The 23,448-nt window shown below is 35.4% G+C and overlaps 9 protein-coding genes across 9 annotated transcripts; 1 reads left to right on the top strand and 8 right to left on the bottom strand.

Annotated features, from left to right (window-relative positions):
* Positions 1 to 478: 478 nt before the first annotated feature.
* Positions 479 to 3,481, bottom strand: C9374_000547 (uncharacterized protein; the record flags this gene model as incomplete). The annotated part of the gene is made up of 1 exon (XM_044695223.1): positions 479 to 3,481. The coding sequence occupies one exon, from the start codon at positions 3,479 to 3,481 to the stop codon at positions 479 to 481; it is 3,003 nt and encodes a 1,000-aa protein (XP_044552375.1).
* A 40-nt stretch (positions 3,482 to 3,521) lies between these two features.
* On the bottom strand, positions 3,522 to 4,685 carry C9374_000546 (uncharacterized protein; the record flags this gene model as incomplete). The annotated part of the gene is made up of 5 exons (XM_044695212.1): positions 3,522 to 4,235; positions 4,280 to 4,351; positions 4,397 to 4,453; positions 4,505 to 4,552; positions 4,635 to 4,685. The coding sequence occupies 5 exons, from the start codon at positions 4,683 to 4,685 to the stop codon at positions 3,522 to 3,524; spliced, it is 942 nt and encodes a 313-aa protein (XP_044552374.1).
* Positions 4,686 to 4,940: 255 nt separating this feature from the next.
* C9374_000545 (uncharacterized protein) lies at positions 4,941 to 8,198 on the top strand (the record flags this gene model as incomplete). The annotated part of the gene is made up of 6 exons (XM_044695201.1): positions 4,941 to 4,959; positions 5,126 to 5,959; positions 6,174 to 7,058; positions 7,229 to 7,771; positions 7,896 to 7,999; positions 8,070 to 8,198. 6 exons carry the CDS (start codon positions 4,941 to 4,943, stop codon positions 8,196 to 8,198), a joined length of 2,514 nt encoding a protein of 837 aa, XP_044552373.1.
* Positions 8,199 to 8,297: 99 nt separating this feature from the next.
* Positions 8,298 to 10,137, bottom strand: C9374_000544 (uncharacterized protein; the record flags this gene model as incomplete). Its single annotated transcript, XM_044695190.1, has 2 exons — positions 8,298 to 9,543; positions 9,608 to 10,137. The coding sequence occupies 2 exons, from the start codon at positions 10,135 to 10,137 to the stop codon at positions 8,298 to 8,300; spliced, it is 1,776 nt and encodes a 591-aa protein (XP_044552372.1).
* Positions 10,138 to 10,267: 130 nt separating this feature from the next.
* Positions 10,268 to 13,447, bottom strand: C9374_000543 (uncharacterized protein; the record flags this gene model as incomplete). The annotated part of the gene is made up of 1 exon (XM_044695179.1): positions 10,268 to 13,447. The coding sequence occupies one exon, from the start codon at positions 13,445 to 13,447 to the stop codon at positions 10,268 to 10,270; it is 3,180 nt and encodes a 1,059-aa protein (XP_044552371.1).
* A 277-nt stretch (positions 13,448 to 13,724) lies between these two features.
* Positions 13,725 to 15,562, bottom strand: C9374_000542 (uncharacterized protein; the record flags this gene model as incomplete). The annotated part of the gene is made up of 2 exons (XM_044695168.1): positions 13,725 to 15,241; positions 15,406 to 15,562. The coding sequence occupies 2 exons, from the start codon at positions 15,560 to 15,562 to the stop codon at positions 13,725 to 13,727; spliced, it is 1,674 nt and encodes a 557-aa protein (XP_044552370.1).
* Positions 15,563 to 15,875: 313 nt separating this feature from the next.
* C9374_000541 (uncharacterized protein) lies at positions 15,876 to 18,384 on the bottom strand (the record flags this gene model as incomplete). The annotated part of the gene is made up of 5 exons (XM_044695157.1): positions 15,876 to 16,067; positions 16,177 to 16,710; positions 16,829 to 16,942; positions 16,998 to 17,598; positions 17,999 to 18,384. 5 exons carry the CDS (start codon positions 18,382 to 18,384, stop codon positions 15,876 to 15,878), a joined length of 1,827 nt encoding a protein of 608 aa, XP_044552369.1.
* Positions 18,385 to 18,476: 92 nt separating this feature from the next.
* Positions 18,477 to 21,768, bottom strand: C9374_000540 (uncharacterized protein; the record flags this gene model as incomplete). The annotated part of the gene is made up of 2 exons (XM_044695146.1): positions 18,477 to 20,513; positions 20,752 to 21,768. 2 exons carry the CDS (start codon positions 21,766 to 21,768, stop codon positions 18,477 to 18,479), a joined length of 3,054 nt encoding a protein of 1,017 aa, XP_044552368.1.
* Positions 21,769 to 22,455: 687 nt separating this feature from the next.
* On the bottom strand, positions 22,456 to 23,091 carry C9374_000539 (uncharacterized protein; the record flags this gene model as incomplete). Its single annotated transcript, XM_044695134.1, has 1 exon — positions 22,456 to 23,091. One exon carries the CDS (start codon positions 23,089 to 23,091, stop codon positions 22,456 to 22,458), a length of 636 nt encoding a protein of 211 aa, XP_044552367.1.
* Between the last annotated feature and the right edge of the window lie 357 nt (positions 23,092 to 23,448).

Raw genomic sequence — 23,448 nt, 5'->3', positions numbered from 1 at the left:
GACAACGAAATGCAGAAACTCCGGGATTGGTTCAGAATCTTGTAAAGTTTTATTCAGTGCTGACGTTCGTTCATTAAAAGTGTCCTCCTGATTAAGACCACACCTATTGTACAAAGCCAGTTACTAAAGTTTCGAAAGCAATTCTCTTCAGCGCTCATCTCTCGTTCTCTTCCCACAGAAGAACTGTCCTATACAAGGATTAGTTGATTGTTGGTGATAATACTCACATTCACAGTAATTACTCCGTTCAACAAGTTTCTCGTTACACGATAAAAATCCATCTTTTGTTGTACTGATCACTTGGTGTCTAAGTTACATCAAAGTTGCTGTGTCATCTTAGTTTAGGTGTGTGATTTAAAATACTCGACCTCATCTTTAGGTGAAGGCATTTTTTTTCGAGTGAAAATCGATGTCAACTTGAAAAATTAAATTACAACAAAAAGTAAAAAATTTAATTTAATTTTTAACAAAAAATTTATTACACATCACAACTTTGGGAAAACATGTTCATGGCATCGCTTTCATCGTCGTTGTCATTTGCATTGTCCTTGCCATATTGAACGTTTGAAATTGGATCATATTTGGAGGTTATTTCATGTTCTTCGTGATCTTCGCATCGGGTACACACTTCGGAGAGAGATTTCCCTGGTACAAAAGACAACAAGGCAACATTTTCCTCTTGGAATGAGAAGATCGGGTAGGGTATTGCAAGAAATTGCTTGTACTTCTCATTGTTTCGTTGCCTGTTTTGAAAGGGAATTTTCAAATCTCTACATACCATGAGTCTCCTAATTTTCGGAAGCATGAACTGGATCAAACTTTGATCTTTACATGTCGGAAACATTCTGTCCAAATAATTATACTTTCCTCCATTGTTGGATGTGTTTTTCATACGCCTTTCATCATCAATGTGTGCTCCTTCGAATCCCTGTGTTTCAAAGTGAACCAAATTTCCGTATACTTTGATTAAAGGAATTACATGATGGAATAGAATATGCATATACCAACTTTGAGAACCACTATCAGTATAAAGAGATTGAACCACTTCTTCCATCTCATTTAGCTTGAGTTGAAGGTTATTAAGTTCGGATTCAGAAAAGGATTCATTTTGAAGTAATTTCAACACATTTCTAAATTTGCTCATTAATGTGATATATTGAGGAACGATTACCTTACGTAATCTTCTCAAATTGCTTAAAATGGAATTAACTTGTTTTCCGGTTAAGTAACACTTCAACTTTTGTCCTTTCTCAGTTATTTTGAAATTATTGAGATTTGGAATCTTGCGAATGATCCTGACAATAGTTTCTCGTTTGTTGCTCGTCATTATTGCATCAATTAATATTCTTTCCATTATTCGTTCTTTCATATGGAGCAAACAGATGACAATTTTGAATGGACTAACTCCGAGCAGACAACCCAACTGTTCTTTGCTTCTAGCGAGGTGAAAATGGTCACAAAAAGTATTCAATGTATTGCAATATGGACACATTTGTGAAAATTTAAGATTAGAGATACGCTTTAACGAAAGAAGATCTGTTGTGACACAAAAATCCACCTTGTGATTTACTCCATCAACATCCACCCCATGACATGTCATCGATTCAATCATTACTCGAATAATTCCAGTTATTGCTCGAAGTTGATTTTCTTTTCCCTTCCAAACAGCCACAGGATGGACTGCTTCTCTTGATTGAGGACTCCCAAAATTTTTCATATTTAATGGAGCGCATGCGAATGTAACACGGCCTTTAGATCCATCGAGATTGAGTTTGAACCACTTAATTTTTGTTTTCCAATTTTTATCCTCTTCGTTGAGATGAGCAGCTAATTCCTTGTCTGTTGATATTTGTTTTACCCATTGTACATATAATTCAATCATATATTTAACTAAAGAATAAAGGCTGATGAAAAAAATATTTTCATTCTTCTCATGTGTCCCTTTAAATTCAATTAAGGCCTTAATACTAACTACAGATTGAACTGATGACATACTTGAGAGAGGAGTGGTTTTGGAGCTTGAAGATGACACCAGTTCCTTATATTGAGTGTTACTGATTTTGGCTTTGTCTTTCGCTTGGATATCAAGTAACTTTTTCCGTACTACTCGCAACTTTCGTTTTGTCACTTTTTTTCTTTGATTTGTCTCTTCACTCGATGAAGAAGCATCACTTTGCGAATAATCATCGTCCTCCCAATCCATTTCATCATCGTCATTTGAGCTTGTTTGTAGAGCTACACTACTGCTTACAGGTTCTTCTTGTGAGATTGTTGATGTTGTTTCATTAATTGCTTCACTTGATTGATGTTCTTCATATTCATCAAAATTTTCATCGATTTCAGAACTAATTTCAGATGAAACAGGATCATCGAGATCATTTGGGTAATCATTAATGGCAATAGGGTTTGTTTTTTCTTGTTTGTTTAGATACATTTCGATATATGAGTCATATTCTGGTATTTTTTTGTTTGTGACTAATTTTCGAACTTTCGTGTCAATGTCATCATAATCCTTTCGTTTGCTTAATGTTCGATAAACAATATCGGGAAACATGTCAATCAATAGATCGAAAAATTCAGAGAAATTTGAAATTCCATTATTATACAGCAAAAGTTCGATTCCGCAAAGTAATGATCCGAGCTTGCTTTTTGTATATTGAGATTTGTCTTGTTCAATCATACTTTTGGTTGTTTTTTCACTGCCTTTTTTACATGTCAACAACAACTTCCCATTAGATTTCGTCTCTTTTTCGAATTGATGAAATTCTTTCTGCATCTTGTCAATAGATGGATTTGCAATATTAAAATGTAATGAGTTACATATCGCAAAACTCTTGTTCTTTAATTTAATAACAGCATCTCCTTGGAGCTTATACTGAGAGAAATTGAGATCAGCATTATCAATAATATTTTTCAATTTGTTTTCTGTGCTCGGTGGTCTTCCTCGCTTTTGTTTTATGCGAGTGAAGCCATCGACAAAAGTAATTGTTGTATTTTGTTGTGTGTTTGAATGTTGGTTTGATTGATTGGTTTCATGTTGTGAAGGTTGAGATGATAATGTGTTCGGATTGTCAAGGTTATGTTGGGTTGTGGAGAAATTATGAGAAGATTGTGTGATGTATTGCTGATTGAATTGTGGATAATAGGATTGATGATTTTGAAATAAATGTTCACATCCTCCATATTGAATAGGGATATTCTGATAGCTCATTGAATTGGATTGGTTTGGTTGTATTAGATCTTCATAAATTCTTTCGAAAGATAGTGTGGATGTTCTTGGTGAATCAAATTGAAAAGATCCCGGATTAATGCTACTGAAACCAGTAGATGACGATGATTGCACATTGAAAGAAGATAATGGAGAGGAACACCATATGTGGTGATTTTGATTTGAAAGTCCATATGATTGACCTTCAAAAAAGTTGTTGTTAGATGTGGTTTGGTTTGTGGATGGTGATGAAAAGTTCCAATTTGATGACATTTTTTGTGATTTAGAGTATTGAGGATTGAATTCAATTGTTTTATTGTACAAACTCGAATTCTTTGTCAAACTTGAACGATGTCCACACTTGATTAGTTTCCACATTACATGTGAGAGAAATGTATACAATTTTCATCTTGTGTTTCGTAATCTTCTTTCCGAATTTACGTGTAAGACGTGAGTGAGTAATTTCCAACTCAGACCAATGCTTGCATTTGTCTAAAGGAGGAACACTGTCAGTAAATCTGAATTGAATGCACTTCTGTCTCTTCTTTAGGCCATTCCACAAAATGTCTTGATACCATTGGTAATATTTAGCCTTTGTTCCCCTCAGAGCAAGATAAAACACGTTTGGGTTGCAACATCCAACCGTTTCATGGCTGATGGAGTTTGAACATCTCATCTGTAGATGTTGATAAATAATATTTCTTGCACATTTGGCGAACTGTTCCCATATAATTCCATAAATTTGTTTCTTCTCATCTGGTACTTCTTTAAAGGAATTATATTTTGGTACAAATTCAAACAGTCCTTTCTCTAAAGTGAATTGATATTCCTTGTGAGTGTCTTCAGCAGCTTCATCTGTGGTTCTTGATTTTCGTTTTTTGCTCTGTTGGGAAATATTGTCATCATCACATTTGTTGTTTGGTGTTATCGTACATTGTGTCTCATCAACAATACCAGAGAAGCTGCTTGTGCTAGGCAATAGACAGCAAGGTGGAAATGACATAGTTTCGTCTGTGAAGATCCATTCCTGAACAAGTTAAGCAAACACATTGCAACAAATTTGAAACATACTGTAGAGGTAGTAGTTATTACTGGTGATGATGGCTGAGAAGTGTTCATCTCGATGCTTGATGATGAAGGAATCTTGAAATGTGTTACTACTGAATAATGGACAAACATAATACTTACATTGTTCGTACTCTGGTTCGTTGTGGATTGGCTATCCAATGCTGGTGATTCATAGGCCTTGATATAATTGAGATCAATACAAGGTGAACGATATTCACTAGTACTTACGTGATTACTATTTGTTTCGCAACTCGAATCACAATCAGAAACACCAAGCTGAGGTAAAGATTAGTGTCGGTGTTGAAATTGTTGTTTGATGTTGTTGTTGTTGTGGTAATATGGATAATCAATTACTTACACAGTATAGAGGCACAGTACCCTCTTCAATGACCACTAATTCAGCTTCCATGTTGTTGTGTGTTGTTGGTGTGTTTTTTTGTGTGAGAAGCAGAAAACAACACCACAGACCAATCACTCCATTTTTTTTGACTCCGGGACTTACTAAAACGAGCCGAATTTTTTCTTCGTCAGTTTTTGCACTTTACGCTCAGGCGTAGTTTGTGGTGATTTTTTTTGACTCCGGGACTTACTAAAACGAGCCGAATTTTTTCTTCGTCAGTTTTTGCACTTTACGCTCAGGCGTAGTTTGTGGTGATTTAAAAAAATGAGTGAAAACGATCACGGTATGTTGGATGGTTAAGCCAAATGCGATCGAGATTTTGACTGACAACAATCATCAAATGGTGTTCACACTTGTATTTTCTGGATCATCATCATCATTTATATAAATCAATCTCTCATCTGCAACTTGCCATAATTTTTATTCCTAATAATTGTTGATGCATCAAGAGTTGGAAACGCCTGAAAGAAGAACTCACGAAGGAAATACACCAACAGACGACGTTGAACATCACATTGATCTTCAAGAAACTCCGGGAGTGGTTGATGATTCGACACCACAATATCAAGAACCTAAAGTCAGATCAATTATTTATTATGTTTTCATTGGAGTATTCTTATTGTTAGCCTTTGCTTGCACCATTGCAGCCTTCATTAGCACATTCTTACAATTTCCAGTTCCGGATCAAACATGGAAGAATACATCCTTTGATCTTCCTATGGAATCACTATTTACATCCATGGCATGTGGTTTCTTAGCATTGTTTGTCATGGTATTTTTAAGTTTACGTGTATTGAGCTTTAAAGTTGGTACCTATGAATTCAATGGAAACAAGTGTTATGAAATCAGTCAATACATTGCGGATGGAGCTCGTGCCTTCCTAATTCGTGAGTTCCAAGTCTTGACTGTCTTTGTATTGGTGGTTGCAGGTATCTTGTTTGCTGTCGATCAATCTGGATACTTTGTAGCAACACCTGTGTGTTTCCTTGTAGGAGCTGTTACGAGTGCAGTGACCTCCATTATTGGAATGTATATTGCAACACGTGCCAATGTAAGAACCACCAATGCTGCTCGTACTTCTCTCAATCAAGCCTTGAAGGTTGCATTTTCAGCAGGTACAGTTATGGGCTTGTCTGTGGTGGGTTTAGGATTGGTCATGTTGTCTCTCTGTTACATGATCTTTAGAAATTTGAGTGCTTTGGCTGGATTTGGTTTCGGAGCTAGTAGTATTGCATTGTTTGCTCGTGTTGGTGGTGGTATCTATACCAAAGCAGCTGATGTTGGTAAGTTGTGGTGTAATACTGAAGTTTTCATTATTAGAGTCATACGAATGGTTTTAACAAATGGGTTTATGTAACCAATGCGTTTAACAAATGGGTTTATGTAACAAATGGATCAATGAATGCATCAACCATGATTGGAACACAATTTGCATCCATTGAACTCTCACTTGATATTCCACTTGAAATCATTCTCTCACATCTACCACCACAATAGGTGCTGATCTTGTTGGTAAGGTTGAATCCAACATTCCTGAAGATGATCCTAGAAATCCAGCAGTCATTGCTGATAACGTTGGAGACAATGTTGGTGATGTTGCTGGTATGGGTGCTGATTTGTTTGAAAGTTATGTTGGAAGTATCATTGCTGCTGCTACTCTTGGATCACAATTCTTTGGATCGGTGGGTGTGGCTGCACCTTTCTATTTGAGTGCCAGTGGTATTCTTTGCTCCATCATTGGAAGTTCACTGGTGAGCGTGAATAGTTCAAGTGCTTGGTGGCCATTGAATTATTTAATTGCACCTTTCACAAGACATAGAAGTTCAACCACCAATGATACAACTCATGCAACCGACATGGAACAACAGACTCAAATCGATGAAGATCAACAACACGCACCTGATGTGAATCCTGCAACTCAAAGTAGTCTCTTAATGGCCATTCGTAGAGGAATTTTCGGTGCTGCCTTGTTAAATATCCTTTTAGGTGCATTGATTTTATTTTTATTATTTGATCCATTAACACAAGCATGGGCCATCTTTTTATGTTTCCTCATTGGTATTGCAAGTGGTGTGCTCATTGGTTTAGCTACTGAATATTGTACTTCATTTGCATATCGACCAACTAAATCCATTGCTGAGAGCGGTTTGACTGGTGCTGCACCTGTGATTATTAAGGGTCTCAGTGTTGGTATGCTTTCAACGGTTGCACCTGTCATCATTATTGTATTGAGTATTATTTTTAGTGTCTTGTTGGGTGATTTTGCCAGTGGAGGTAAAAGTGGTGGAGGAATTTACGGTATTGCCATTGCAGCGGTTGGAATGTTGAGTACGTTGGGAGTTACATTGGCTACCGATGCCTATGGTCCTATTGCTGATAATGGTATGTTCATTTTTCAAATATATATTGGATCATCATTATTGGATCATTGATATTCCGATTTCAAATATATATTGGATCATTGATATTCCGATCATCATCATCATTATTATTGGATCATTTTTATTATGGGATTGTTCATTGTATATATATATATATGTATTATGCTGCAGCTGGAGGTATTGCTGAGATGAGTCATTTACCACCCTTGGTACGTGAGAGAACAGATGCATTGGATGCATTGGGTAATACTACAGCTGCTACTGGTAAAGGTTTTGCCATTGGATCTGCTATTTTAACAGCCCTTGCATTGTTACAAGCATTTGCAACTGAATCTGGTATTACAACTGTTAGTTTATTAGAAAAAGAAGTTATGAGTGGTTTAATTGTTGGTGCTTGTTTACCATATATTTTCAGTGCATTAACAATGACTGCTGTGGGTGATGCTGCCATGTCTATTATTGTAGAAGTGAGAAGACAATTCAAAGAAATTGATGGATTACTTGAAGGAAGGCCAGGAGTTAAAGCAGATCACACTAAATGTGTAGATATTTCTACAAAGAGTTCTTTAAAGAAGATGATTCTACCTGGATTGTTGAGTATTATTGCTCCAGTATTGATTGGATTTGCTGGACGTCAGAAAATGTTAGCTGGTCTTTTGGGTGGAAGTTTATCAAGTGGATTTTTATTGGCAGTGACAATGGCCAATGCAGGAGGTGAGTATTTATTGTGGCTCTTACTATTCATCATGATGATTCAAATCAATGATTGATATCTGTTGTGAAATTTTGACAATTTCTTGTGATTTGTTGCACTTCTTCTATTTTATGAACAACATAGGTGCATGGGATAATGCCAAGAAATACATTGAAAGTGGTGCTTTGGTTGATAAGGAGACTGGTGAAGTGCAAAGAAAGGGATCCAATGCTCACAAATCATGCGTGGTATGTTATTGCAACATGAACTTTAAGGATTTTCTTAATTTCAATCATTCAAAATGATTCCATTGATCAGGTTGGTGACACTGTTGGAGATCCATTTAAGGATACTAGTGGTCCTGCCTTGAACATTTTGATCAAATTGATGACTGTTATTGCATTGGTGATAGCTCCAGTCTTGAAACAGATTTATGTGGATCAATAATGTTCTGCTGAATGTGGCTTTTGAGAACTCAAGTTCAACATTTGTGCATGATGATAATTTATTAATGAGAAATTTTGTAAATATAATACAATGAATTATTTAACAAACTGCACCGTTGCTGTGACCTTTAAATATCACTAAACTCAAAGTTACCACCACCGATTTGAGCCATCTTTTCCAAATACATTTTGTTTGCTCCTTTTCCAATGGCAGTGAAATGGAATCTCGTGTTGGGATAATTACTGATGAAGTTTGGCCAAGCCCCGTTCGTTGATAACTTTCCAACATCTCCGTCACACATAACAAGCACGTTCTTGATACCTTGGTGTTTTTTAAGCAAGCCTTCATATAAGTTGGTGATCCGTGATCATGAAATTGTTCCAAGATCCATGATTCAACCTCTTGCTGTAAGTTTTCTGTATTCTCATCAACAAATGCTCCATTTTGATACCAATAACAGTTGGTAGACCAAACAGCTAATGCAATTCTTTGCTTTCGCTCAAGTGCTTTCTGCAAAAAGAGTTTCATACATTTCACAAGCGTTTGCAAGGGGTCTCCCGCCATAGACTCTGAAATGTCTCCCAACACCACAACATCTCCTTCTGACGTGAGGGATGAGCCTGCCACTGTTGCGTCTTCACTATGAGTAAATGTTTGTCGAACATTTCTAATTGCTTGTTCTCTGTTTTGAATAGGTAAAGGTTCAACAATGTGACTGGTGGTTAAGATATTCATTTCAGGTAAATGTACTTGGACTGATCCTGCTGGAAGTACTGCTGAAAACGAACCTTCTTCGTCCGTACATGTTTTGAACCTGAATGTTGAATCGCCACTCTGATTCCATGGATGAGAAAACAAACATTCAGCTACGGTGTTAGCCACTGGTTGATCCATCTTTCTGAATTCAAATTTCGTGCTCTTAACATTTAAATTTACAAAATCTGGTGAAACACGTCCATTCTCATCGATAACAAAATCAAATTGTTGCAAAGGCAACCTCTCATTGTTGTTGTTTGATTTTTGAAAATAGGCATGTGCAGTATATTTCCCTGGTGGCTTTCCATAGGCAGTTATAAAGGCAGTGGAATGTCCTACGGGTTGGTCATTTTCATCAAAAATGTCAATAACTACATCATCCGATAATGGATGAATGTAAATGTTTGTCTTTTCTGGAATCGAATGCACAGGAATGATCGGTGCTGTACTTGTTGGTCCACTAACATGACTGAGATCGTTCATTTGATTGATGTCACACGAGTCCATGCTAGATGTAGAGTGCACCGGGAAGCTTCTCCACAATGTTTTCGAGTCTACTGGCTTGTAAGTGTAGGGAATGTTTGAGGATCTAAGAGATTTTGGGTGATTGAGGTTCTAGTACAACACTTATCATTGAAAACTATAAAACTTACAATAGTTCTTGGACTTGTTGATCATATTTTTCACTTTCAAGACGAACAGAATTCCTATGACTCACATCAACAATTGTTGAATGTGTCGAACTATTGCGCTGTGTCTCACAGGAATGATTCGTTTCAAGATTTTTAAACTTTTCAAAAGTCTCCTTATTGCCAGTCACATCAATGTGTACTCGATGAATGTTGGAGCTGCAAGTTGTGGTCTCTGTGAGTTGACTTTGAATTTTCTTTATCATGGAGTCTCCAGATGATTCTCTTTTTCTATCTAGTTTTTCGATCATTTCTTCTTTATATGAGTGAGTATTATTTGAAGAAGAAGAATGTGCTTGTTCGAATAATAGTTTTTTAACTTTAATATTTCCTCCTTGAATTGAATCTTTTTGAGTAAAAGAAGAAGGAGATGAATGATTATTATTATTGGAGGATGAGGAAAAGGATTCAAAGAAGCTTTTTCTATTTTTAACACTAGAGATGGTCGAAGAAATGTCTTGTGGTGGAGATGATGAAAGTGTGTGTGTTTGCATTTGGATCGATGTGTGTTGAAATATTTTTTGTGGTACTTGTCATATTTTCACATCGATGGAAGTGATGTTGTCACCTGTCTCACAAAATATTTTGATCAACCTTTTTGAATGTCATTGACACAGTCAAATCCTAAATGATACAACTCACAACTCCAATACATGCACATACAATCAATGTAGAAAGAGCATCAAACATGAATTTAGGAGCAAAGATATCCCATGTCATTAAATGTCTTCGTTGAATAAATGCACATAACATACTTGTTACGAGCAAACAAACATTCAATAAGAGAAATTTGCAATAATTTTGTAGTGCAATAGTTTTAGATTCGGAAAATTTTGTATGGTTTGTTTTGGTATTATTATTAGTACTTGAAGTACTTGTAGTAGTACTTGTAATATTACTATTTTTGATAGTAGAATGGATATCAGTGGATTGTATCCATAAATTCAAAGTTATAGTTAATAATATTTTGAATGAAAATTGATTGAGCATGACTAGTATTCCAGAGAATATCATGTGTGCATTTGAAATACCAACAAATGCACTATTCCAATGAATGGTTGTCATTGAATTTTGATGTCCTAAACTAAAATACGATTGAACACTAAATAGGAAAATGTCAATAATTTGACTTTGTTGTGAACGAATATTCAATAGAGATCCACAAGTAATGACATGATAATAATGATATTGTGCAAGTAGTATTACAAATGTATATAAATATCGATGATCATACAAGATCAATAATGGACTCATAGAAATGATAAAGAAATAGACAAGGAATGTACGTTTTTCAGTTGATACAACACTCATGATATCAGAAGTGGTAGTAGTAGTATATATTCCTTGTTGTTCAGTAGTAGTATATGTTCCTTGTTGTTCAGCAGTAGTAGTATTAGTATAATATATTCCTTGTTGTTGTGATGATCTCTTCAAACCTATAAAAGTAGAAATCAATGTGATCAAATAGAATGCATAAAGACCTTGTGCAATAATGTTTGAAATTTCCACAAAACCCTCATTCACAAATTGATAATAACTCAATACGAGAGTCAATGAGAGAGGTAAATAAATATTTAAAATTACAAAAGAAATGATTGATTCATGATTGTTGGAGCATGTAAGATACTTGCATCGACCTTTCAAATGTTCTCTCAAAATATAATAAATAATTATTAAATAACTCAATTTCATGAGGAAATGATTTGAAAAAATAATCGATGTGAAATTATCATCAATGAATGAACTTGAATGATATCTGTATCGAATCATGGAGCTTGATTGATTCAATAATATTAAAAGAATCATGACATTCCATGTGATGTGAGAATTATTGGTTGAACTTGTCATGAAATTGGTTCGTGGAGAAGTAGTATGAATCGTCGTTCTAACAGTCGTTGATGCATTTCGTTTTGGTTTCAAATAATTCACTTGAAAGAAATAGAATAAAATCACTCGAAATATTAATAAATAATTCACCATTCGATCTTCATAAATAATAAAACTATTTGAAAATAAACTAATCGAGTATAAAATCACACAAATCAAATCAATCCATGTCGACAAGTTGGAAAGTAAATTCCATGTTTGTACTCGAGTTGGATAGATTTTCATGACATGAATGAATCTTTCATAAATTCCAAATAAAAGTGTGAAAAAACAAAGAATGATGTGAATCATTTCATAGTATTCATATTGTTTGGAGAATGGTGCAATTAATAAATCATACATGGTCCTAGTAGTAGTAGTAGTAGTAGTAGTATTATTATTATGAGAGGACATCCATTCATCATTATATTTCATGACGAGTTTGAATAGAACCATGAGCACACCAGAACCAATGACACTCATGAGAGGTATGGTTGAAAATGGGTAGGACATCATTTCATGGATGAGACTCAAATGTTCCAATACTAATAATAGTAATGTTCCAATCAATAATCCCATTCCTATATATAAATAGAAATTATTAAAAGTTGCCCAACTCTCTCGACACACTTTCACAATCTCTTCAATAAATATTTCATAATGTTTGTAGTTGAGTTGTTCATGTTGTTTTGGAGAGATGAAAGAAGCGACTTGTTCATTGGCTTGTTGAAAATGATTTTGAATTCGTTTCCATTCTTCACGACCAATAAAGGAATGATCCAAAGTTAAATATTCTTCAATATATTGATACATTTGATGAGCATTTTCTTGTATCATCATGAGACGATCTTTGGGTTGCATCATCCATTTCTTTGGAATCATGGTGGGTATTATTTTACCTAAATTCACAAAAGGTATTGGAATGTTTAAAAGAAGACTTAATGTTGGAACGAGATCAATTTGAGGTATTGAAGTAGGAATAATAGTAGTAGTAGTAACATTCATGAAAGTAGTATGAGTTGTTGTTGTAGTACTGTCATTTGTTGAACTAGACATGAAATTATTGTCAAATAATTCTTGAAATGGAGAATACACAAAAAGAAGTGAATCTACTTCGAGATTTGAATTTCCTCCATGATCTCCATTATCATTCATTCCATGATCTCCAAATATTAAAATCATGGTATCATTTCGAACCATGGATTTTGTTACATTTTCAATCATTTCATTCATTTGTTGTAATTTCAAATCCATTTCTAAATGATTCACACCATATCGATGACCACAATGATCCACACCAAGGAAATGTGCAATCAACATATTTCTCTGATTTTCACTTTTTTGAAAAGATTCCAATTCAGAATTTAAATGTTGTAAAATTCCATTATCGACTGTATGAAGATCCCAAACGTTAAACGATGGATATAAATAGTGAGTATTAAAATACATGGATGTGTTAAATAAATATTTCCAAGTATCATCTCCCAAAACCACAACATTGGAATTGAAAGTTTTTAACTGTGAAATTAAATTATCTTCAATGACTTGTTCACTATTAAAATTATATAAAGCTTCTAAAAAAGTTGGTAATGAACCTGTCGTTAAACTTTTCAATCGTTGACTGGTAGTAGTGGGTGCATCAGCAACAAATTTAAATACTCTTGTATGTTCTGGATATTTAGATTTTAATTTTGATAAATATGGTAACTTGTCATAGAAATCAAATCGTAATGCATCAATAAGTAGAATGATAATATTTAAATTGGAATGACGTAATGTGTCTGAAGATTGAGATTTTCTAGTGATCATCGGATCCGATGATTCATGGAGCCATGAATGATCCTTTGATTTGTATTTTGAATTTGGTAAAATAATTCTGCTCACTAAAAATCCTTTAAATGTGAAAAAGTATATTGCACTCATGATCACAGTAATCATTCCGAGAATGAACCATTTTAATGAGTGATGCGGGGTGGGGTGTGAGGTCGTCGGGTGAATGGAATTTTCGACCATTCTGTTCGTGCAAAATATTATTTTTTTTATCGACTTGTTGTTGAACTGAGAACATAATAATTGTTGTGAAAAGAGGAATACTAAAAATCCTTTAAATGTGAAAAAGTAATATGGTAGATTATAAAATGACGACTTTTTGTTGAACTGAGAATTAAAAATAATTGTTGTGAAAGACTCATATGAGATTATAAAATGACACCATTTAACACAATAATAAACAATATTTCAACATGTAAAACCATTCATCCCTCTCGTAAGAATTCTCAAATTCAAAAAGCCACTTTTTCTTTTCAGTTCGATCGTTCAATGTCAAAGTATTACTCGAGAAAATGGAAACATTCTTTTTAGGTTGATCATTGATGGTAATATAACACAAATTGGATAATTCCATTTCTTCAGATGGTTTCATATCAGAATGAAATACTTCATTGTTATTACCATCTGCATTGAAAATGAATACTTTAAATTTAGATTTCGAGCTCACTAATAATATATGTCTCTTTTTCAATTTGGAATTTTGAAAGAAGGATTTCACATCCTTTTTCATGGCTATTCCTTGTTTGAGAACGGTATATTTCACATGAGAATCAGTATATTCTTTGATCAATTGATTGGAGTGAAGAGTTTGATTGGTTTTGTACAAGTAATGACTTAAATATCGAAGTGATGATAAATTCATGACTTGATCTGTGTTTGGAATGTGACTGAAAATTTCATCACTAAACAAGGAAGATATTATATTTGGATCCATTGGTGTGTAATGATGTGAATTCACACCAGTTTCAATTGGAGGTATGGTAATCCAAATATTATTTGTGGAAAGAGTGGGTGATGACGAGTCTTTCAATAATGAATTCACAGGATTTGTATTCATCACGGCAATGAGAGGAGATGAATGAGTCAATGCTTGTTGAATCAATGTTGGACTTGAATTGGGTGATAAATTGACAGCATCCATCAGTGAGACTAGATTCTTTTTCTTCATTTCGGAAGATGCTAGTTCACTAATACTATTATTATTTCCATTACTGGTATGACTATGGTTATTTCCATTGCTATTATTATTTTGTGAAATTTGTGAGGAAGGTTTTGAGAGACTTTGATTCATTCGTGTGGAAATGGCAGGAGAAGAAGAATCATTGGTGGTTGGAGAATTTCTTGCAAATGATTCATTAATAAACTCTGAAATGATATTAAATGCATGTTGTGAATGTTTGCATTCTTCTAAACATGTCTCTAATAATTCTTGCTTGTCAAAAAGTGTCACATATTTCGGTAATTCATTCTTGGCAATGTGATAATGATCTGGTAAAGGTGTGGCAACATTATTTCCTCCATGGTGATTATTAATATACAAGAAACATGATGAAATGAATCGAATCATTAATTTGAATACATGTGAAATGATTTCAGTACGAATAGAATCTTTTTCCATCATGAAGGAATAATCTTGTGGATGTTGATCTGTGGTATTTGCCATTTCACTTCCAATTTTGGTTGATGCTGCTGTTGAGGTGGCACTCGTTGTAATGGATGTGGTATTCATATCCAGTGATGAATGATAAGCCTTATTCAATACTTGTAATTTCTTGAAAAATTGTTCAACTTTGTATTTCATAAATACATCTAATCCAAGAGAGGATTTCATGATCGGATGAACCATGGATTCAATTCCGAGACTACGAGAGGGTGCAGAGATTTGTTCTCGGGTGAAGGGATCTGATCCATATGAATTTCCGAAGAGTGTGTTGTTGTTGATAGCCATTTTGAATGATCGTATATTCAGTATATTCGGAACATATAGTGGTTGTTGTTTGTTGTTGATCATCACATAAATATTTAAATGATTCCAAATTCATGATCCCTGATACAAAAACACCTACCAGTCTTGTTGGTTTTAATCCACTCCAATATTTTACTTCTTTCATAGATTCTACCATTCAGCAATGCAGGTTCGATAAAGATGGTTTCCGTGAGAGAACAAATATAATGGGGAGGAACATCTGTATCGTCACTGAAAAATTCTTCTAATGAGGACATGAGAGAGATGCGTGTTGAGAATCTTGTTGTAGAGAGTTGTCAAATAGAAGTGGTGGTTCAAAGTGAGAGATGGTTTCGGATGTGGTTGCAATTCTTATTGTTGGAAAAGTGAACCAAGCTGGTCAAGCACAAAATTGTGTTGACACTTGACGATAAAAAAAGTTAAAAATACACAAGTTCCCTCAATCAAAATATTCAGTCTTTCAAATAGATTGAGGGATAGATTGATCTTTAATTAATATAAATAAGAACTCTCAGATGTTTACTCAGGCACTCTCCGTGTGCACACAACACACAATTGGAAACACGCTGATTATTGAGCATCCTTAGTGATGGTTACAGAATCAACAATGTCATTGGTTTTGGCGGCATGAAAATCAAAGTGTAATGAGTGAACACGAGTTTCTCTTGAATAGGATGTTCTCAAAATACCATAACCTTCATCCTTGTAGAAAATATTAGCACTCCAATTATGACCAAAATGAATATCCCATTCGTGTGTGACCTGTTTGATGTGTTCAAGTCGTTGCATTTCAATTATCACGAATTCATTTGGCAAATTCAACAAGTGTTGTTTTCCATATTTTACATATCTCGAAAAATGTTCTACTTACACCTTCAATACAACCACCAGCTCCATTCACAATATGAATAGGATATCTTAAATTATGGAAATTATCCTTTCTTTCGACTTGTGTCTTGTAGAGTGGATAAGTTCTTTCATAGGAATGAACATGTCCAACCATCATGATATCAACATGATATTTCACAATAACATCTTCAAAGGCACTTTGAATTCGAAGAGATTGGCCAGAGACTTGCCCATCTGCAGTACTATAACCATGTTTTGAAGAATAGATAGGTCGATGACCAACTACAATCACCCAAGGTGTCTTCTTTCGATCAATCGAAGCAAGAGTATTTTCAAGCCATGCCAATTGGTCTCCCTTAAAATCATATTCAGAATAGAATGCATTTGGATAATTGGTTTCAGTGGAAATTGAAACAAAGGTAATAGGTCCATGTTCAAAAGAATACCACATATTGTGACCATATTGGGAGGTATTTCGAAGAGGCATAAAGAAACGATGATTGTAAGCCATGAAACCTAATTCAAATTTGTGATAAGGTTCGAGTTTTGGTCCTTTCTAAAGTTGTTGATATCGAGACATGGATCCACATGGAAAAAATAGACATGGACAATAACATTTTAGTTGACGAGAATGTAAAATCAAATTGAAAAACATGCTAAACATGAGCACCTACCTCGTGATTTCCAGGAAGTACCATATAAGATGTGTAGGGCATGATCTTCTCCATCATGATCATGTACTTGGTCCAAATGGCTTGATAGATCAATCCAGGGAAATCATCAGCGTACTGAGATTGAGTTTATGTTAAAACACTTTTCATGAATTTCAATCGAGACACTTACCGAAATGTCACCCAAATGATACACAAACAAATTCTTGTGATTGGTTCCATTATCATTAAAACTCTTCACAAAGTCTCCTACTTGAGCAATGACATGTTTGCTATTGGTTGTTCCTTGATCACCATACATGACAACAGTAGTCTCGAAACTTTCACTCAATCGTGGATCAGTTCTTGTGTGGAAATAATAAATATCAGAAGTCACATTATCGTTCATCATGAATCCACATTGATAATAATATTTAGTTGAATAATCCAAGTTTGAGAGTAACACACTCATGTCAAATCCTGTTTGAGAAATTTCTCCGTATTGTGTTACAACACCACCCAAATGAGCTACTCTAAAATCTCGTTTCAATGATGCGTCGTTGGAGCTATACTTTACAATGGGCTTTCCTAACTTCTTCTCATCATAATTAACTGTATGAAATGTGACCACCATTTGATTTGGAACGGAAGTAAAAGCCAAGTGTACTTCAATGGGTTTGTAATCATCATCAGAAGCAACTTTTGCATTGGACGAGGAAGCAGCGATACGAATATTATTGTGATGATGAGACTTGGCATGGACAGGGAAGCCTTCAACACCGTATCGGACTTGGCTGTAACAAACGACAAGAAGTAGCAGCACAACGACAAGGCTCGTTAGGTACTTCATAATGATTGTCGCTAAAGTGCGCAGAGACAGGAGTGAGTTTGATTTTTTGTGGTGTTGAAAAATTGTCTCATTCAGCGGAATGAGGGCGGCTCAGATCTTTACAAAATTAAAAAGTCACACGCGTTAAAAATAATGAACAACAACAACAACTTACTCTCGGAGAGCACACCATACTCCATCAATGATAACAATGATTTTTTGGTGTTTTAAAGTGCTCCGATCACATACTCATCTCTCACACGAGAGACGGAATTATCATCTTGACAGAATGATAATCACATAGTTATTATTATATAGATCTATGGCCCGAATGATGAATCATTTTAGTTGTCTCTTCAACTTACCAATGTAATAAATGATGGTAATTCTTGATCAAAATATTTCTTGCTCCATTACCGTCACGAGGGATGTGGAAGTGACAATGATTGCAATGAAACCATTTGCTTCCATAAAGGTCTTCCTTGATCACTGAACAATTTCCACACGTTTTCGATGTATATTGTTCTGTGACAACATGTACCTTGCATCCACGCATTTCTGCCTTTTGCAAGAGTTTCATTCGAAAATCATAGTGTCTAAATCGCAACATTTGGCGAACAGTTTTTCTAGTAATTTTTCTTCCAACCCATTCGGAAGTGTTGGTGGTGGTTTCACTTGTGGTGGTGTCCCTTGATTCCCATCCTTCGAATGGTGAAGACGATGCAACAAGAGGTTCTGTTCGCACATCCATATTCTCCGTTTGGCCATTAGTATAACCTTCTTGTCCTTGACACGTGGTATCTTCTTTTCCTTGACGCTTCCTTTGTTTTTGTTTTCTAGCAATCATGGTTGTCGAGCAAAATGCTTGGGATTAAATCTTTCGTTCAATTCCTCATCAGTAATCATCTCCTTCTTTCCTTTTTGAACATCTTTTAGAAATTTATTTTTGGCCTTTCGGGCAGCCTCTTTGGATTCCTTTTCTGCTGCTTGCTTGTTTTTATATCTAGTAATTTTCTCAGCCTTGACAAAGTCTTTCACAGCGTTCAATTTAATATCTGCTGGACAATGTTTCAACTCTTGATCCCATAGCCACCTAGTTTGTTTGAATCTCAGGTTGGTTTGGGGATTCTTCAAAATTTTAAAGTAATCGTCTTCTGTGGTGGTAAGGAGTGTTTTTCCCTTGTTTTGCTCTAACATGAAATGAAGGAGACATGCTTCATTATAAGCATGGTTAGAATTGAAGAAAAATCTTTCAAAGACCTTCTTTTGTTCTGAGGTGAGTTTCAATCTCACTTTCTTTGTTCTCACAAAATAATTGTCTTCGTTTGAGATTGAGAAGGAGGTGTAAATTTGTTTTAGCAATTTCTCGATAGTGTCATCAGCTTTTTCCTTTGATTCCGCAGTAGTGGATGAATTGACTCCATTCTCAGCAGTCATAGATGAACTCACTTCATTCTCAGCAATCGTAGATGAATTGACTCCATTCTCAGCAGTCGTAGATGAACTGACTCCATTCTCAGCAGTCGTAGATGAACTGACTCCATTCTCAGCAGTCGTAGATGAACTCACTCCATTCTCAGCAGTCGTAGATGAACTCACTCCATTCTCAGCAATCGTAGATGAATTCACTTCATTCTCTGCAGTAGTGGATGAATTCACTTCGTTCACAGCAGTCGCAGATGAACTCACTTCATTCTCAGCAGTCGTGGATGAATTCACTCCGTTCTCTTGAAGCATTGTTAAAGACTCCTCCAACGCAGATACTTGCTTGAATTCCTGAACAAGCTTCTTCTTTTCTGACCCAAACTTGCGTCCGTTGAACGAGCAGACTGTCCTTTTAACCTTGGAATTTCCACACTTACATGGCGTCTTTTTCCAAGTTTCTGATTTACTCCACACTTTTTCTACCAATTCCTTCTTGCTCGGAGGTGGTTTTGTGGATGGACATCGTTGGCGAACGGAGAGGGTAAACCAACTTTGGGTCGGTATTTTCAAACCATTCTTGGCAAAACATGACACGGGACAAGTCTTGTTCAAACGATCAACCGTATCATCATGCCAAAACGGTTTTCTTAACTCCTTTGAATCAGTCGAAGCAGTGGAATTAGGAACCATCCTTCTCTTATTCAATCTCTTCTTCGTTGGTTGCTGTTTGTGATAGAGTTGCCTTTTTCTTAACCGTCGAACCTTATTTTTCAGCGACTGAAATGTTCGGTGTTTAAAGTAATCTCGGTAAATTTGTTCCAAATTCATTCCTTTCCGCAAGGATGTCACAATTAAATCCTCTTCCGACTGTGAATAAGGTTCTCCTGGAGTCGTTGATACATTGGACTTGTTCGATGATGGTTGTGCTTGTCTTAACGGTAAGGGTTTGGATGGACTTAATTGACCAATTTTCATAATCATTTTCTGGTAATGGTCAGAATTGGTCCATGTTTCAGGAAAAGTTATCGATACAGTAGAGGTAAAGGTGTTACTATCAGTGAATTCTGAAAAGGTTAAATCATCGACACTCCATTGAATGATAAAATTTGTTGCATCTGAAGCATCATACGCTCCTTCCAATCTGGCACGATTAATCTTTCTTTTCAATTTCTTGTACTTTTTCTTCAATGAGTTGATGGATCTATCAAAAAAGAAAGTACCAATTTTGCTCCATTCCATATTGAATTGTTTTAAAAATAACAACATGTAATGTTCTTGGGTTGCATATGCTTTTCCTTGATCGAGAGAGAGAGGTTCAATACTAATTCCACGCTCCAAATAAGCAGTCCTTAATAAGTCTCCAAATTTATCAACAGTAGATACGTCTTTCAATACTTCCAATCTCTGCCAATGAGAAGCAATCTTCTTCTTTTTCTTTGCTCTTTCTTCCTCACACTTATAATGATCACTCAAAGTGTGTTCACATGGCGAAAATTTAATTTGCGCCATTGGTATGTATGGAGGAGGGCCCTTTCAAACCTGCAGCCGCAGCAAACAGCCGTTCAGCCAGGATAGTCCTCGCTGCCGAAATTATTTTCAGATGCAATCAACAGAATCCTTTGGCATCCGGTTGAAACAGGATTTTTGCGGCTGAGATAGGATTTCGATCAGGTGATCAGTTTATTTTGCTTACTAAAAAACCGTTCTCCACAATGACGGTTCTTGGAAACGAAGTAAATTCCTCATAATATTGTGTAAAATCTTTAGAAACGTCTATCAATCTGCAATCTGCTTCATTCACAACAAAAGTTTTCATGAAAAATCTAAAAGTATTGAGCTCTCCCATTTTAGTATCTCTTCGGTATTCCCATTTGATAGAATATAAATAATCTTCTCCTTCCCATCCTGGCAAAGGTTTTTTGTTCTTCTTAGTCCTTTTTGTCCACTGTTTGATTTGCTTAATTTGGCAGATGAAGACATGATTGTTTTCATCTAATTGGAGAACATAATCACCAATACTTAAATATTCGGAATTGAGAGTCTGATTTGCTTCTGGTTTTTCAATTTGTTCTTGAGAAGTCAGTTGAGAATAGAGTGGCCATGAGAGGGAGTTTGATTGTTGTGAGATAGTGTTAGGTTTTCTCTTATCGAACCTTCTATATCTCGAAACATCACAAGAAGTTTTGTGACTAAATGTTACTTGACGTATCAATTGTTGTTTGTGATAGATAATTCCTCCAATGGTGATATGTGCATTGGATTGTTTGTTTTTGAAATTTTGCAGCATGTTGTGTGGTTGATGTGTTCTGTTCCATTGCTGCTCCAATTTATCGAATTCCACAATATCATTATTCGAATATTGTTTCAATTTGAATTCTTTTGTAAGTAAAACTTCAATACCAGGTATATTCAAATTAAACAATAGAGTATGAATGGTTGGAGCTTCATATTCAGCATCTGAAAGCATGGCAAAAGTGCGACATGCTCTTTCAAATTCACCAATAACAATATAATTAATATGTTCTGGTGATGGGAAGCAACAATAATACTCATATGGTAATCTTGTGGATTGATCTTTCTCTTTGTTGAATTGTAAGCCAACAATTAAGGCACTTAAAAAATTATTGAGAGCATTCAAGAAATTTTCAGCGTTCAGATTGGTGTTGGAGCCACAATGTTGTCGAGCCACTCCATAAAAATTCTCGATCATATATTCTTGCAGTTGAAAAGGCAAATACTCTGTTGTTGGGTGATGATTGAACTCTATACATTGTCAAACACAAACCGATCATTAATAACAACAATAATGGATAATGACAATTTATCTACCTTGAAGTCGAACTAAATTGACTCATCATCATCTTCGATGTCAGTATTGTTATGATTTGTTTCTTTTTCTTTGAGGAAGATGCGAGCGATTCCACAAAGCTCTTTTGTTATGAACATTTGTTTGACATCATCTTCAGTCACAATCTTGTTTTTACGTGAAATCTTTGGTTTGGATTATCATTTTCGGGTTGCATTCGGAAAGAAATCACTGCTTTGATGATGGATTTTGGAAGTGCAAATGACATGATCTCTTCATCATCAAATAAAAGTTAGAACAAGCAATGCTTCTGATAGCATTTTCTTCAAAAATACGTATTACTGAATTGATGTCTGATGGTGTGAATTTTATATCGGTAAGATAGTCATAGAGAAGATGAAGATCAGAATTCGTTTCGTGGGTGTAAGTTGATGTGGATTGGTTGTCTAGCTCCACATTTGAATTCATTTCGTTCAAGGATAACATGCCAAAGCTTGTTCGGAATTGTTGTTGTTGTTGCTGTTGTTTTGCATTTTTATTGTTAAAAATTTTATTCGTTGTAAAGCCAAAAACAACCGCCAAAATCCGTAATCATCCGGATTCTGGAGGATTCTGGATTTCCACAAAGTTTGGGAAGTCAGCAGGAGCTGGCAGCCGTCCTTTTCGGCTGTTTGCTGCGGCTGCGGGTTTGAAAGGGCCCTCGTATGGAGGGATAGAGAAACCACCAAAACCACCAACGCCTTTCAATTTACGCCATTTGTCAATACGTTCCATCATGGAACGTTTTTGATAAGGATGCTTGTATATCATTTGTGGTTGCTCTTTTATCGCCAAGACCCTTTTTGAATTTTGAAAGGTTTTTTCAATTTCTCTGGTAGGATTGGGTGATTTGAGGGGGTTGACAGACTTGTCAACATGTTCCAACTTGGGTGATTCTTGGTCCTTTGTTGATGTTTGTTCTGAAATTCTTGGAGGAAATGGTGGAATGATTGGATATGATTGAGGAGAGAAGGGATTTAAAGGAATCCATGGTGGAGGGAATCCAGGTTGAAAAGAGAGATTTGGGGAGAAAATGGCGGGATTTGGAGGGAAAATTGGTTGAGAGGATGGATTTTGTTGAGTGAAAAGATTGGGATTTGGTGGGAATATAGGTTGAAGGAATGGATGATGGGAGGAGGTGAAACGAGGGTTGTTTGAATTATTCTCCTCACGACTCTGGTTGTTCATGATGAATTGTTTTTTTTAATGATGATTCAATAACACAACTAAAATTCAGCATGTATTTATTGTATTCTTAATGTCCTACCACTACGTTTTAAATTACCATTTTCAACATTTAATAATTCAATTCGAGAAATTTGAAGTACCAATTTCGAAGTTGCATTAATTTTTACCCATTTCATAAATTCCTTATTTAGGGGTATCTGTAGGATCAAGTAATATTTATTATTACACCGAAAATGGAAGCCATGACATCCATACTTGCACGTGTATTCGAGATAGGGTGACAAATTCTTTTCGCTAATTAAAAATCTTTGTTTGGTAATTTTTTGTAATCCCTATACTTGTACCAGATTCTTTTTC

The sequence above is a fragment of the Naegleria lovaniensis genome (assembly GCF_003324165.1).
Source record: "Naegleria lovaniensis strain ATCC 30569 chromosome Unknown tig010, whole genome shotgun sequence".
Lineage (NCBI taxonomy): Eukaryota > Heterolobosea > Eutetramitea > Acrasida > Naegleriidae > Naegleria > Naegleria lovaniensis.
This window is presented reverse-complemented; position numbering and strand designations above follow the sequence as displayed.